The 13,469-nt window shown below is 44.5% G+C and overlaps 1 protein-coding gene across 3 annotated transcripts in view; it reads left to right on the forward strand.

The window, feature by feature from the left end:
• Window positions 1-2,354: 2,354 nt before the first annotated feature.
• anos1b (anosmin 1b) overlaps window positions 2,355-13,469 on the forward strand; it is an 82,931-nt gene continuing 71,816 nt past the window's right edge. For 2 of the 3 annotated variants that reach the window (XM_072439070.1, XM_072439071.1), the window contains exon 1: window positions 2,357-2,625. In XM_072439070.1, coding sequence (XP_072295171.1) covers window positions 2,446-2,625 — 180 coding nt within the window. In that variant the 5' untranslated portion in view covers window positions 2,357-2,445. Of the gene's footprint in view, window positions 2,626-13,469 lie in introns of all 3 variants that reach the window. The other variant, XM_072439073.1, reaches the window with a different exon arrangement.

The following is a 13,469-nucleotide window of genomic DNA, read 5'->3' on the forward strand; positions in this document are numbered from 1 at the left end:
TGCCTCAGTATCATTCTCTTATATTTTGCTATTATATTGTTGTTTCATGTTGCACCTTATCACTGACGAAAGTTCCTAGTTTGTGAATCTTGTTTTTATTCACTCACAATGGCAGTAAACCTGATTCTTCTAGAGATTTGTTTCAATAAATTAGCGTGTCCCCCTGAAGGGCACAACAATGTTATTAAGATAAGATAAGATATAGATAAGATATTCCTTTATTGTCCCACCCAAGAATATCACAACACAATTCATGTAAAAACAAATGTCATAATGTTACTATTATTCACCGCTATTGACACAGTGACCAAACAAAAGTGACATTTTAAAAAAAAAATTCAAATAAAGTCTAAAAAAAGCGACATTTTTCAAAACATTGTTCAAAATTTTTCAAAACATTTTTCTAAATTGTTCTCAATATTTTCAAATAAAGCAGGATAAAAAAGCACTACATGAAGATTTATTTGAACACGTTTTTGGTTCAAAAATTATCTTGATTATTACGTTTTATTTTAGTTCTTCCGATTATACTGCGACCTGAATAATCATCGATACCAAATAATCTGGACGTCCCTGCTCCTCGCCGTACACTCCATCAGATGAAGATCCTCCATTTTACGTGTCTATTTAAAGACCAAACACAGTGCTATTTTACCAAGCGCTCACTGCCAAAAATCGTACACTGACTAAATATTTACACAGTGCTCAATCAAACTTGGCTGATTCTTTCCACATTTTATCGCCGATGGGGACGACTCCACGTAAACAAATATAAGCAAAACAAGGCTCTCGACCTCGTGTCCCGAGCACGTCGACTTGGCAACGCTTCTCTTTACCCCAATTAGCCCCGAACCCGCGCCCGCCGCGACCCGCCGCTTTTTGGCAAAACACTTACATCAACATGAATAAATCTCACTTTATTAGTCTGCCCCAATAATTAGCCATAGCAAGGATCGGCAGCCCATAATGCGCAGTTTGTTTGGAGGGTTGTAAAAATAAAGTGTTAATAGGCCCAAAACAACAGACGGCCGTTGGGAGCGCTTGGCATTGGAGCGGGCCCCTGTGATGTCGGGGCCAAATTTAGAAGCGGCATTAGTCGAGCTTTGGCGTGTTGTGGTGATAATGAGGATGGAAATAACTGTAAATAGACTAGAAAAGGAACAGAAGAGGGCATTGTACCAGGGCAAGTGGGTATGGGTTTCCAGTGACTCATAAAGCATAGGGATTTAAAACGCTTTATGTAGAAGTTTGTTCAATAATTCAGTTTTTTTTGCAGTGGCAGTGATTTGGTTGAGATATGAGATACCAGGATGTAACTCTGCAAGGTCTTTCTATTTTAAAAGCCATACATTTATTCACATTTATGCTGGCAATATAGACATTTATAAATACATATTATGAGCACATTTAATTATGTCTGCAACACAATATTCTTTAAGGATCATTTACTGTAACATTTTATGACAACTACACTTTAATAACTTAACAAAGCATGAACAAAGAGTTAATTCATAATGAACAAATTGTATATCAAGGGCTGAGTAACTTATCAATTAAGACCCTAACTCCTTAATTAAGTAGTTACTAAGCCTGAATCATTCTTAATAAACGTGTTCATTCTTTATTAAGTGTTCATTCTTTATTAAGGCTAATTAAGGTGTAGTTAAAGCTTCACCAGATGGACTACGAAACGTCTGAGGAATAAAGTCTGGCGGTAATGCAACACTCGGATGCCAACCGCCATAAAACAACAACAACAACAACAACAACTTTGTAACTTTTGTGCTCGGCTCCATTTAGATGCTATTGTTTTTCCTGAAATGTTCCACAGTGTGGCTTTAAACATTTATTCAATTAGTTCTAAAAATGCCTCACGTTTCTTCTGTGAGCGATGGCGCCTCCACAGATCCGATGCTTTTCTCCATGGAGATATATGTCATTCCATGGAACATTCTTGACAGAACAATATTATCTCTACAAAGAAAAATATGTGGTGGTCCTATGACAAAGTGCTTATAGCAGGTTTATTAACTATAATCAGTGCAAATGACTAATATCTCTTAGGAGAACAATCTGGACATGTTTGCATTTAAGCTCTTGGAAGATTCACCAAGAGTAAAAACTACAGGCTGTAACTGTAGTTTAGTGACACTGTTGTTAAAATGATCGGTAGTCATGGTTACGTAAAGTAAACAGACTGTGATTTAAAGCTGTTTGTTGGCTGCTGCTGTAATGAGCGCGCGCGGAGACGCACATGGGACAGTGGGGGAGTGTCTCTGCGCGCGCGGGGGGTGAGAGAGCGCGCGCGGGGGGGAGAAGAGCGCTCTCGTCCGCCGCGCCGCAGATGTTTTCATTCACAATTCATCTGTCCCGGGAGCAGGACGCCGCCGCGGACTGCAGGAGACACGAGCGCGTATCCCGCCGGCCGCCAGTTACTTTTGCGCCATGTCTTTGCGCGCGCTGGCTCTGCTTCACCTTTGCGCGCTGCTCGCCGCGGGGGCCGTGGCGCGCCGGACGCCACCGGAGCACGAGGACGTCCAGGACAAGATCAACAGCGCGCGGTGCACGTCCCGGTGCCTCACGCTGCACATGACGCAGCTCACGGCCGCCTTCAGACACGTTCAGGTAGGACGGGGTCAGACACGCGCTCCTTTACTGCCTCTGACACTTCTAAACTTGAGAACGGACTGACTTTTACACGCGCGTGACTTTGATTCTGGTTTTAATGATCAAGTGCCAACACTGCACTCTATTTGTCTCATTGAAAGAATATTATGTCTCATTCATGAGGCCATAAACAGCACGTTTGGGGTCGTGTGGTTAACCATGATGTATTAATATGGAAATGTGCGTAAGGGGCTGTGGTTGGAGTGGGCATTACCTCACCACACTACAGTTGCATTTACCACTGTTGTAAATGGACTGACAGCTGCAATACGTGCATTCATTTAGAATGGTATTAAGATTAAAGATGTAGTATTTCTCTAGCTGGATAAAAAAGACTTTTGACGTTAACGTTGGATAGAAATCAGCCATTAAAATGCCTTGAAGAAGATGATGAAATATGAAGTTATGGTGCAGTCTAAAGGGGTATAAATGAGTAAAAGTATCCTATCACTATGTTGATTTAGCTGTTTAATTGTTCAGTTTGTGATGAATTTAGATCTGTAGCTTGAGTTAAGTGTGTCGAGTGCAACACTGTGGACTTTTAGCTTTTAATCCATTTAGAAATATTGTTCTTCCAAATAATGACCATGAAGAGGTCTCAGTCCCGTTTACAACCAAATCATTTTTCATGCTTTGTTGTGATGACTATTTGAGTGCTACATGACCAGATCAAGTCCTGTGAAGGTGTGCTGGCTCTAAGCAAAGAGCACTTTTAGATTTCTGCTGACATAGTTAACTAAAATTAGGTTTTGATTATGTAAAATAACAAACTGTAGCAGAATTCCATGTTCACAATTACCCTATATCAGAACATGGATAAGTCACATTTTCAGCCCTGCAGCAGTCAGAAGGTTCAAACGTTTTATAACTCAGCAATTTAAGATAAGATGTAATTTCTAATGAACTTATGTTGTTTAATACACATCTCTGTATCCACACACTCAAAGAAGCTGTATCACTATTCTGACTTCCACCCTGAGTGAAGAAAATGCATTCTGTGTTGACATGGTGCTGCGGTGAGCCTCACTGCAAGAAGGTTCTGTGTTCGATTCTCAAGTGGCGCTGTCCTTTCCGTGTGCATGTGTTTGCATGTTCTCTCCGTGCCTGCGAGGGTTTCCTCAGAGTGCTCTGGCTTCCAATACCACTAAATACTCCCAGAACTCCCCTCAAAACGAGATTCCGAATCCTATGGCTATCCTTTGGTGTAATAATACAAATAATACAAAATAATGGTAAAAAATACATCAATATTGTTGTTGTAATCGACTGAAATGTTGATTTAAGACCCATTTCTGTGCCATGAAAGATGTAGTTTGCTGTATTCTCATGATTCTAACATTTCAAACTTGATATCGATACTAAGGAATAGACTTGATACCAATATTTATACCAACATTATGATAAAAAAAACATATTTTTAGGCATTAAACATCATTTTCAACACAAAATAATGTAATTTTCTGGTCACATTTCGTCCTATTTACATCATTTGTTTGGTGTTTATTCTTGCTAAAATGAATATGCAGTTTCAATACATTTGCAGTATTGATTAGTATGCGGTTTGCGATACTTTTGACAATGCTTGTAGTAGAAAAACCGCTACGCACACTTTTGACCTCAGAGTTTACAGCGAAGGGTGAAGTGCGGTTCAAATACACGTTGTTAGTCCGGGCTCCAGAGGTGGCCCCGGAATCGCCTCTCGGTTCTGCCCCGCCCCGGCCTGGCCCTGCCGCCTTTGTAGTGCGGAATGTGAGATTAACGGGGACATTAGGACGTTACCTAGTTGGGGAAAAGCCACTTATCACTAACGGCTTCAGCATGTGCGCGCCGTGTAGTGGGTGGGAAAACCATTTATGGCCGTTCGTGTGCAGTGTGTGTTCGCGGGCCCCGGCGGCTCGGAGCAGTGCGGTGGACCGGGGGCTCGTGTGTTTGGGGCAGTGGTCCGGGAATAGCTGCGCCTTGCCACCTGTGCGCTGTGTACTGCTGGTAATGAGGTGGCCCCAGGATGACTCGGCAGTGTGTGTGTGTGTGTGTGTGTGTGTGTGTGTGTGTGCGTGTGTGTGTGTGCGTGTGTGTGTCATGCAGTTGAGTTAAGAACATAGGTGTGAGGACGTTTGGTCTGAACTTTATGAAGTGCAGCGCAGTAGTCAGATCTTCAAACGGCAGCGGGAGAACAGTAGGCTACGATGAAACGAAAACTAAAACATTTACAGTTCAGTTTATCTTTTAAGACAAGAGTTATTTAAGGCGATTTATCATTGTAACTTGATTTTGATGTTTGTGGTTTTTGAACAGTCATAATCTGGCAGCGTTCACTTTTCGCCGTAAATTAGGTGTTAAATTCCTGTGTTCCATCGCAAACCTCAGCCCTTTTTAACTATAAAACCCTGCATCTGCGTATCTAAACTTTAGACTGTCTTGCATGAGTCGGTGTGATCCCTCATTTGTCCAGGAGTGTTCCATTGTAGAAAAGGATTCAGTTGTATCATCTGGACACAAGACATTTCAACTCTCATCCAAGAGTCATTCTCAATCTGTGGATCGAGTCTGGGAACTCAGATATCCTCTTGATGATGGGTGTTTACAGTTTCACTTGAGACTGCTCTTCTTTGTATCCAGGCCTGTAATGGGCTATCGAAATCTTATTGTGAACTGACTGTCGCTCCCTTATGACGATGAGTGCCTGATTAGCATCCTGAGTTAGCGTGTCTTCTGTGCTGATAAAGCCTCCTGTGCAGTGGCTGTTTAGTCTACGTACCGCTCTCTACAACTTTTCTTAATACAGTAAATTGTCTAGTAATTGTTCATTCTGTTTTTCCGACAGTCCTGCAACATAAGGGATAGAAACACCCTTCTTTCTTGATTATGTTTCCCCTTTGTCCCTTTTGTCCTGCTTTTTGGTTCTCTTCACTTTGTTAAGAGCCCATGCAGGGTAACCACAGGCTGTAAGGGCATTCCGGACGTGTTTTTCCTCTCTCCTCTTGCCCTCTGAGCTGGTGGGCACCTCCTGGTCTCTGTTTTGTAAAGTTCTGATCACTCCCAGGTTGTGATGCAGTGGGTGGTTAGAGCCAAAGAGCAGATCAGTGTGTGTAGGTTTCCCATATACTTCTATTTGGAGCTTTCTGTCCTCTCCTCTGATATGAGGGTCCACAGCATTGATGTCCTCTGAGCAGGCTTCCTCTTGTTTTTTAATGGTCAAGAATGTGTCATCCACGTAGCGGTACAAAGAGTTGGAACAGTTAGTTACGTTTTGGTCATAGAGATGGTAGAACAGCTTTCAACGTCCTCACCGATGTGCCTGTCAGACCCTTCTGCGCTCGAACACGACTCTATAAAGTATCAAACAACCATCTTTATTTGAGATGTTCCAATCTCAAATATCCTTGGATCCTTCAGAACAAAACAAAATATTTACCTCGATACATAAAATCAGAATCATGGAACCAGTGCTATATCTCAGTCCTCTGTGTTACGTTTTACTCATAAACTGCCATCTTTGTTTTTGACACAGATGAATAATGTGTTTTCCAGTCACACCCATCAGAAACTAAGGTCCTCGAATCCGCTTTGTACAGTATAAAAGCATTTGGTCTTGACAGGACACAACATTTGAAACTTTGTCTAGCAGACTTCACCAAACTCGAGTCCTGTGCATCACGCATTTCCACTTTTATGATTTGTTTCATAACCACTGTGATATTATTTTTCAGTAAAGCATGCTAGGAAATCACTAACACCAACGTCTATACCAACTTACGTCGTTGTAAAACATCCACTCTGACCCAGCTCTCCCTTTGACCCACATCCTGGGAATAACCCTACGACACACGGTGAAGCAGACGCACACCGACCGACATGTGGCCATCGGTTTATTTAAAATAATTTTCTGACAGCAGCTCCAGTCGCCCGGGCCTTTCATGGCGCTCGTCTCCTCCGTCTGTGTCGTGTAGACCCTGTGTTTTGGGCCTTTTCGGTGGTTAGCGCAGAGCCACTGGTATGTGATTCGCTCGCGTTCTATTTACACCTCCTTCTCCGGGTTTTCCAGCAGCCCTTTCCCTTGGTGTGTTGTCATACTCCCAAAAACGATGCATGATGTAAACAGCTAAAATCAGATCGGGGATCTTAGTTGGTTCAAAGCAGTGGAACGGAGTAAGAAGATTAGATTAGGTCAAGATGATTCATTTTCCAGTTGATATGTGTAAATGTAGATTAAAGCTATCTGCAACTGTTTTAAATGTCTTGCTGCAAACAACGTTCATGGAGTTGCGTAACCTTTCTGTGCCCCTGTAGGTTTATCGCCAAAAATGATCAAATGAATTCACATACAGTAGAAATTCAGTGTGAAAAATGACAAAATGTGGTGTAAATGTACTGTACTGTATCTGTCTCATGTCTATTAGAATAAGACATGGTATTGTAAAACGGTTTATTGAGTTGTCGGAACAATAACTTCCAACGTAACGGGTGTATTTAGTCCAAAATGTGGTGCAAATGTCACACACTATATTCCAGACAATGATATTCAACACACATGACAACATTGATTACCAGTGTAAATCTAAGTAACTACAGTCTAATCTGTGTATGACTGTTTAGTTAAGGTTCCTGAAGGTTCGCACTATCTTCTCACAAGGAGATCAGTGGTTTAAAGTGTTGGTTCTCAGACTCGGGATCGCGATCCAAACGTGGGTCGCGGGAGATTATGGAAGTTGTCAAGCGAACGAGGGTTTTGACGCTCAGTGAAGGACTCCTGCAGCCAAAGTCCGGTTCCAAACGCCAACTTATCCTCCAAACCGTTAATGCTGAGAGCTGTTTTATTGTGACGAGTCAAGTCACAGCTCGCTCTTTTCCCTCTTACTTCCTGTCGGGGCGAGGTTGAGGTTTGCGCATTGGTGGAATATCTCAGCCATGTTTGATGAGTTTGATCAGTTCGTCCCGAGGATAAATGGGCGATGTAAACTTGGGTGGGTTTCACGTGAAGCCCATTCGAGATAAAAAGAGACATGGCGTGCGGATGCGAAATCGCGAGAATTCACGCTGCTGACGAGATTAAGTTGATTAATTGGAAGTGGAATTTTAACAGCAAACACTGTAATCGAGTGCCAAAGCTCGACTAATTCGCGCAATCGTTATTATCGTTATTTTCCAAAAACGATGCTGAAAATGTGTTCCTTGTGCGTAAATTGTCTCACTCTGCAATTCGTCGTGTAATTTTCAACATTCTTTAGATGTAAAACTACGATAAACATTCACAGCTTGTGCTTTCTCATGAGTAATAACACACAAATACATACATAAATCTGCCAAATGCACTTTAAAAGAACGGTCCAAAAGCTTAACACGTGCAAAGTCTTCGTCCTACCGCAGCATGGGGCGCTAACAAGGTCCTACTAAAGCAAGATGGATGTGGACAGCTCCAGTATGAATGGGACAGCTCGGCGTTCGGGAGAAATCAATGGCACTACATCTAAGAGGCGAGTGCAGAGGTCAACGAGCACAGCCTGCTTTACGAGTGATTGGTTAGGGTCGGATTGAGCCGTAGCATTGTCTCTGTCTCAAGGTGTGGACATTTAGCTCAGTAACGGTGGCAACACAGTCTAAATGGGATTAGAATGTCTGTTGGACACGGTGTAGGCCTGTAATCAAACCGAAATCACAGTTTGAATAGTCACACAATGATAAAAGATACACCTTTTTAACAAAATATCCTGTCTTTTTGTGTACAAAACCCTGTAATTAGACCTTTACGAACATGTTCTAAACACAACATTCTTCTATTCGTTTTAGCAGTTCATCTTTCATGCTTTAAAGGTTCAGTCTGAGCCGAATTCTACCATTAAAAAGATCTACAAGGGTAACATTTTTAAAACAACACTATTAAAGGATCTAAAATGTATTAGATTTGAAATAAAAGGACGAAGCTCAAAAAATCAACAATTGCCTACTATTTTCACAAATAGCTAGTATCTTAAACTCTGAGATCAATAACTGTGTGGACTTAATAAACACAGAGGAGCCCGTCTGGGATTACCAACTAATGACATCACAAACGTTTTGAGCTCTGAAGATGACGACGGTCTAAATATGCGAGATTTGTCAAATGTGACACAAGTGCAAGTAAAACAACTAAAAGCCTGTGAAACCCAATAATCTTCTCCCACAAGTCCCTCGGAACCTTCACCCGACCGCTTGAGGACATTTTGCAGGTTTGTGGAAACGACGGGCCGACAGTCGGGACTCTGGTTCGGGGCTCCTGGTTGGGGCTCCGGGTCGGGGTTTTGGGCCGGGGCTCCGGGTCGGGGCTCCGGGTCTTGTCTCAGGGTCTTGGCTCAGGGTGGGGGCTCCAGGTCTTGGCTCTGGGTCTGGGCTCCGGGTCTTGGCTCAGGGTCTTGTGTCAGGGTCGGGGCTCCAGGTCTTGGCTCTGGGTCGGGGCTCTGGGTCGGGGCTCCGGGTCGAGGCTCCGGGTCGGGGCTCCGAGTCGGGGCTCCGGGTCTTGGCTCAGGGTGGGGGCTCCAGGTCTTGGCTCTGGGTCAGGGCTCCGGGTCAGGGCTCTGGGTCAGGGCTCTGGGTCGGGGCTCCGGGTCGGGGCTCCGGGTCTTGGCTCAGGGTGGGGGCTCCAGGTCTTGGCTCTGGGTCAGGGCTCCGGGTCAGGGCTCTGGGTCAGGGCTCCGGGTCGGGGCTCCGGGTCTTGTCTCAGGGTTTTGGCTCCGGGTCGGGGCTCCGGGTCTTGTCTCAGGGTCTTGGCTCAGGGTGGGGGCTCCGGGTCGGTGTTCCGCTGAAGGAGCCACGTTTATGTGCGTCCCACAGATGCACTGCGGTAGGTAATTCTAATCAGCTCAGAGGTCGCCCGGCCAACCAAACCAGCCCCCACTCTGCGCAGCGGAGCAGGGGCCGCGGAAGCAGGGCCACAGGAGCCGGAGCCGTCGGGTCAGGTTGCACCGGGACGGGCTCACTGATAAAGACAGGAGACGCAGTAGGTCAAGCATGAAGACGCAGCGACAGACAGGTGTGAGCGGGACAACCGGGACGTTTGTGGTTTTCTGAACGCTGTAGGTCTCTGGATGTTTCCCCGATCCTGCTCCACCCAGACCAGGGCAATTTATTGTGTTTTTAAAGATCCAGATTCAGCCGTGTCTCATCGTCAATAATATGCTTAGGGTTTTCAAGTAAATCCTCGGTCAATAAGAGCGAAGAGTTCAGACTTTGGAGGAAGAAACAGTGGCAAGGATGAAAAGCCTGTATTGTTTATTGTCATGAAATCAACACCAAAAACTGTGATACGCAAAAAGTGTGATTTCTTTTTTCTCGATTTTTTATTTTTCCACATTGTTTTGTTGGTCATGTTCTCCTTAAATTACTAAAATGGACCAAATCAGTAATCACTAGCATTAATATAAGATAATGGAACCAGCCCAGTTGTGTATTGCAGTGGATGCTGAGTTCATTTTGATGATTTAGAAGATTTCGATGTATTTTGACATGATACAACCTTTGTAATTCCGTTTTATAGTCTTTATAATGAATAAGTAGTGGATTTCAGTGACTTCGTAGTAAGTATTGTCATTGTAAAAAGCAGCGCTGCACAAAACATCACAAAAGCTTTGATATCAATATTGCAACAAACTAAACGTATTGTACCAGTAATATAAAGTTCTATTTACAGTTTATAAAAAGGCCTATTTTATTCATAATTTACTAAATTAGACTCGACTTAGTCTTGGTTTTTATGTTTTATGTCACATATTTGAATCATTTTCATTATTATTCTGCCCTAGGAAGAAGTTCAGGTGTTTTGTCTTCGCACTTAAATTATTCCTCTGAATTTGACCCATTCTCTCAATGCCACTGGGTAAAACCTCTCAGAAGCAGGGGAACCATCAGGGGAACCATCAGGGGAACCATCAGGGGGACCATCAGGGGGACAATCAGGGAAACCATCAGGGAGACCATCAGGGGGACCATCAGGGAAACCATCAGGGGGACCATCAGGAGAACCATCAGGGGGACAATCAGGGAAACCATCAGGGGGACCATCAGGGGGACCATCAGGGAAACCATCAGGGGGACCATCAGGGGGACCATCAGGGAAACCATCAGGGGGACCATCAGGAGAACCATCAGGGGGACCATCAGCGAAACCATCAGGGGGACCATCAGGGGAACCATCAGGGGGACCATCAGGGGAAGCATCAGGGGGACCATCAGGGGAACCATCAGGGGGACCATCAGCGAAACCATCAGGGGGACCATCAGGGGAACCATCAGGGGGACCATCAGGAGAACCATCAGGGGGACCATCAGCGAAACCATCAGGGGGACCATCAGGGGAACCATCAGGGGGACCATCAGGGGAAGCATCAGGGGGACCATCAGGGGAACCATCAGGGGGACTATCAGGGGGAACTATCAGGGGAACCATCAGGGGGACCATCAGGGGGAACCATCAGGGAAACCATCAGGGGGACCATCAGGGAAACCATCAGGGGAACCATCAGGGGAACCATCAGGGGGACCATCAGGGGAAGCATCAGGGGAACCATCAGGAGGACCATCAAGGAAACCATCAGGGGAACCATCGGGGGGCCCATCAGGGGAACCATCAGGGGGACCATCAGGGGAACCATCAGGGGAACCATCAGGGGGCCCATCAGGAAAACCATCACTGCTTCTGTGCCTGCAGTGGGGGCCGACGTGGAAGCTACATATTTCAGTTTGATGGTGGAGAATCCAGAGGAAACACTTCCGGACTCAGTTGAACCTTCACGCCATCAGATGATCACGCTGTTAATTTAAAAAGAAAAAATTCTGAATATCCCACGTTGGAATTTGAAGACTCTGAACACGTGCGATGAACCTGCGGACAGACGACGAGCGACGGGCAGCGGGTCCTGAGGGGGAAAGCGGAGAGAGACGGGCGGCGGTTACAATGGACTGTTTGATTCGGACTGCGGTCGGCGTCATTCGATCGGCGCGGAGCCCAGAGGGGCGGCGGTGAAGCTGTGGCGGGAGAAGACCGGCTCGCTCACCCGAAACCGGCGAGGGACGCAGCGGGACGATGGACGGCGAGGACAGAAGGGAGGCGCGCGCAGCTGCAGGGGCACGAGCGGCACAAAGAAAGACCTCTACTGCCTCAGACCCGCCATTATAGTCCATTCAGAGATGTCAAGATGAGTCCTTATCGTGATTGCTCAGGTGAAAATGTAATCGCTTCTTACAATTAGAACTGAATTATAATTGTGAGAAGCTAAAATAGGCCCGTTAAATTTAATCTATAGTCTTAGATTGTAGAAAAAGATTCAGTTGTATCATCTGGACTCTGGAAAAACTATATGTTTCGACTCTCATCCAAGAGTCATTCTCAATCTGCAAATCAAGACCGGGAACTCAGATATTTATCCTTCTCGGGATAACGGCCGGGACCTCCTGATGAAAAGGTGTTATTGGTTTCACAAGAAAATAAACCACTTTGTTTTCTATCAAACTCTTTGTTTACTATCAGTCCTTTAATGGGCTATAAGCCTTCTATTGTTCCTGACTCACTCACTCTCTCCTCCCTGTGTCAAAATAGTCCTTTTCCAAATTAAGTTTGAATGTTATTTTTTTCCCCATTTGTCTAATTCCTGTTTAGTTTGCATTTTACCCATTCATTGTATTATTTATTACAGTAGGCTGGGATGTAGCACACACTTGCATTTAATGACGCGAGCAGCAGTTATGAAGTAAAACTGTAAAAAGACGAGATACCAGAGGGTTTACGGGCCGTTACTCTCCCTAATTCATGATCTACCTTTAATTACGGCTGTTTTATTCGCTCACAAATACCTGACCTGCAACTTTCCGGGAAAAGTAATACAAGCAATGAAACTGTTTACTGTTTGTTTCTAGATTTAGCTTTACAGTTTGATCGGAGCGGTCACGTCCTTCGTACACTTTGTTTGGAGGATGTGGGCGCCGTGACCAATAACGTGACACACTGGGCTGGTGTCGGGAAAGTTCAGGCCCCGATCTGTGCTTTTTGGGAAGAGTTTCGCCGCGAGTTAGTCACGGCGCGTTCGTTCTTTTCTATCGGGGCTCGCAAACCCGGTTGCTCAGCCGTCCACCGTCATCTGGGGGCCATTAGTCGAGTTAATGCATCGTGTAAAAATCCGCCCGCTTCTGCACTTCACCGCGAACACTGACCACAACATCCACCAGCCAATTTCACACACATTTGCACTCACTTCCATGCCTCTTATTTAGTTAGTTAAGGGGTATATCGTGTAGAATAGACTTTTATGAGCGTTTGACCGTGTTATGACTCTGCTCCCTCACCACTGCCTGATTCAGAGGTGTATTTTGATGTATTTGCTCATGTTTGCGTCATCCTGGATTGTCCTGGATTTGAGGTTTGACTGTTTTCACCTACCCCCTATCTCCGCCCGTTGCTCTGTACATAGATTATACAAAACCTTCAGACTCCGGGTCATACATAGGGTCATAAAATGTCACCGAACCATTTTTCTGCAGTGAAACGTGTAAATGAAAATCTGCAGCTTGTTACAAAGAAATACCACCATGAGGGGGGGGGCCTGAACAGAAAGTCAATGGACCTGTTTCCATTATTAAGCGTTTTTTGATAACTATTGTGGTTTACAATGACCCAAAATGTAAACTAATGATCTAAGTATGCTTTAGTTTAATATTAAATACCAGAAAAAGTACGTCTTCTTTAAAAGGCCCATAATTTGAAAAACCTTTAAAAGCAGTTGAGCACACATAAATTGGTTGATATATATATTTTTCATGTTACATACATACATACA

Source organism: Eucyclogobius newberryi, unplaced genomic scaffold (assembly GCF_026437365.1).
Source record: "Eucyclogobius newberryi isolate DKJ021-1_F unplaced genomic scaffold, fEucNew1.0.hap1 SCAF_9, whole genome shotgun sequence".
Taxonomy (NCBI): Eukaryota; Metazoa; Chordata; class Actinopteri; order Gobiiformes; family Gobiidae; genus Eucyclogobius; species Eucyclogobius newberryi.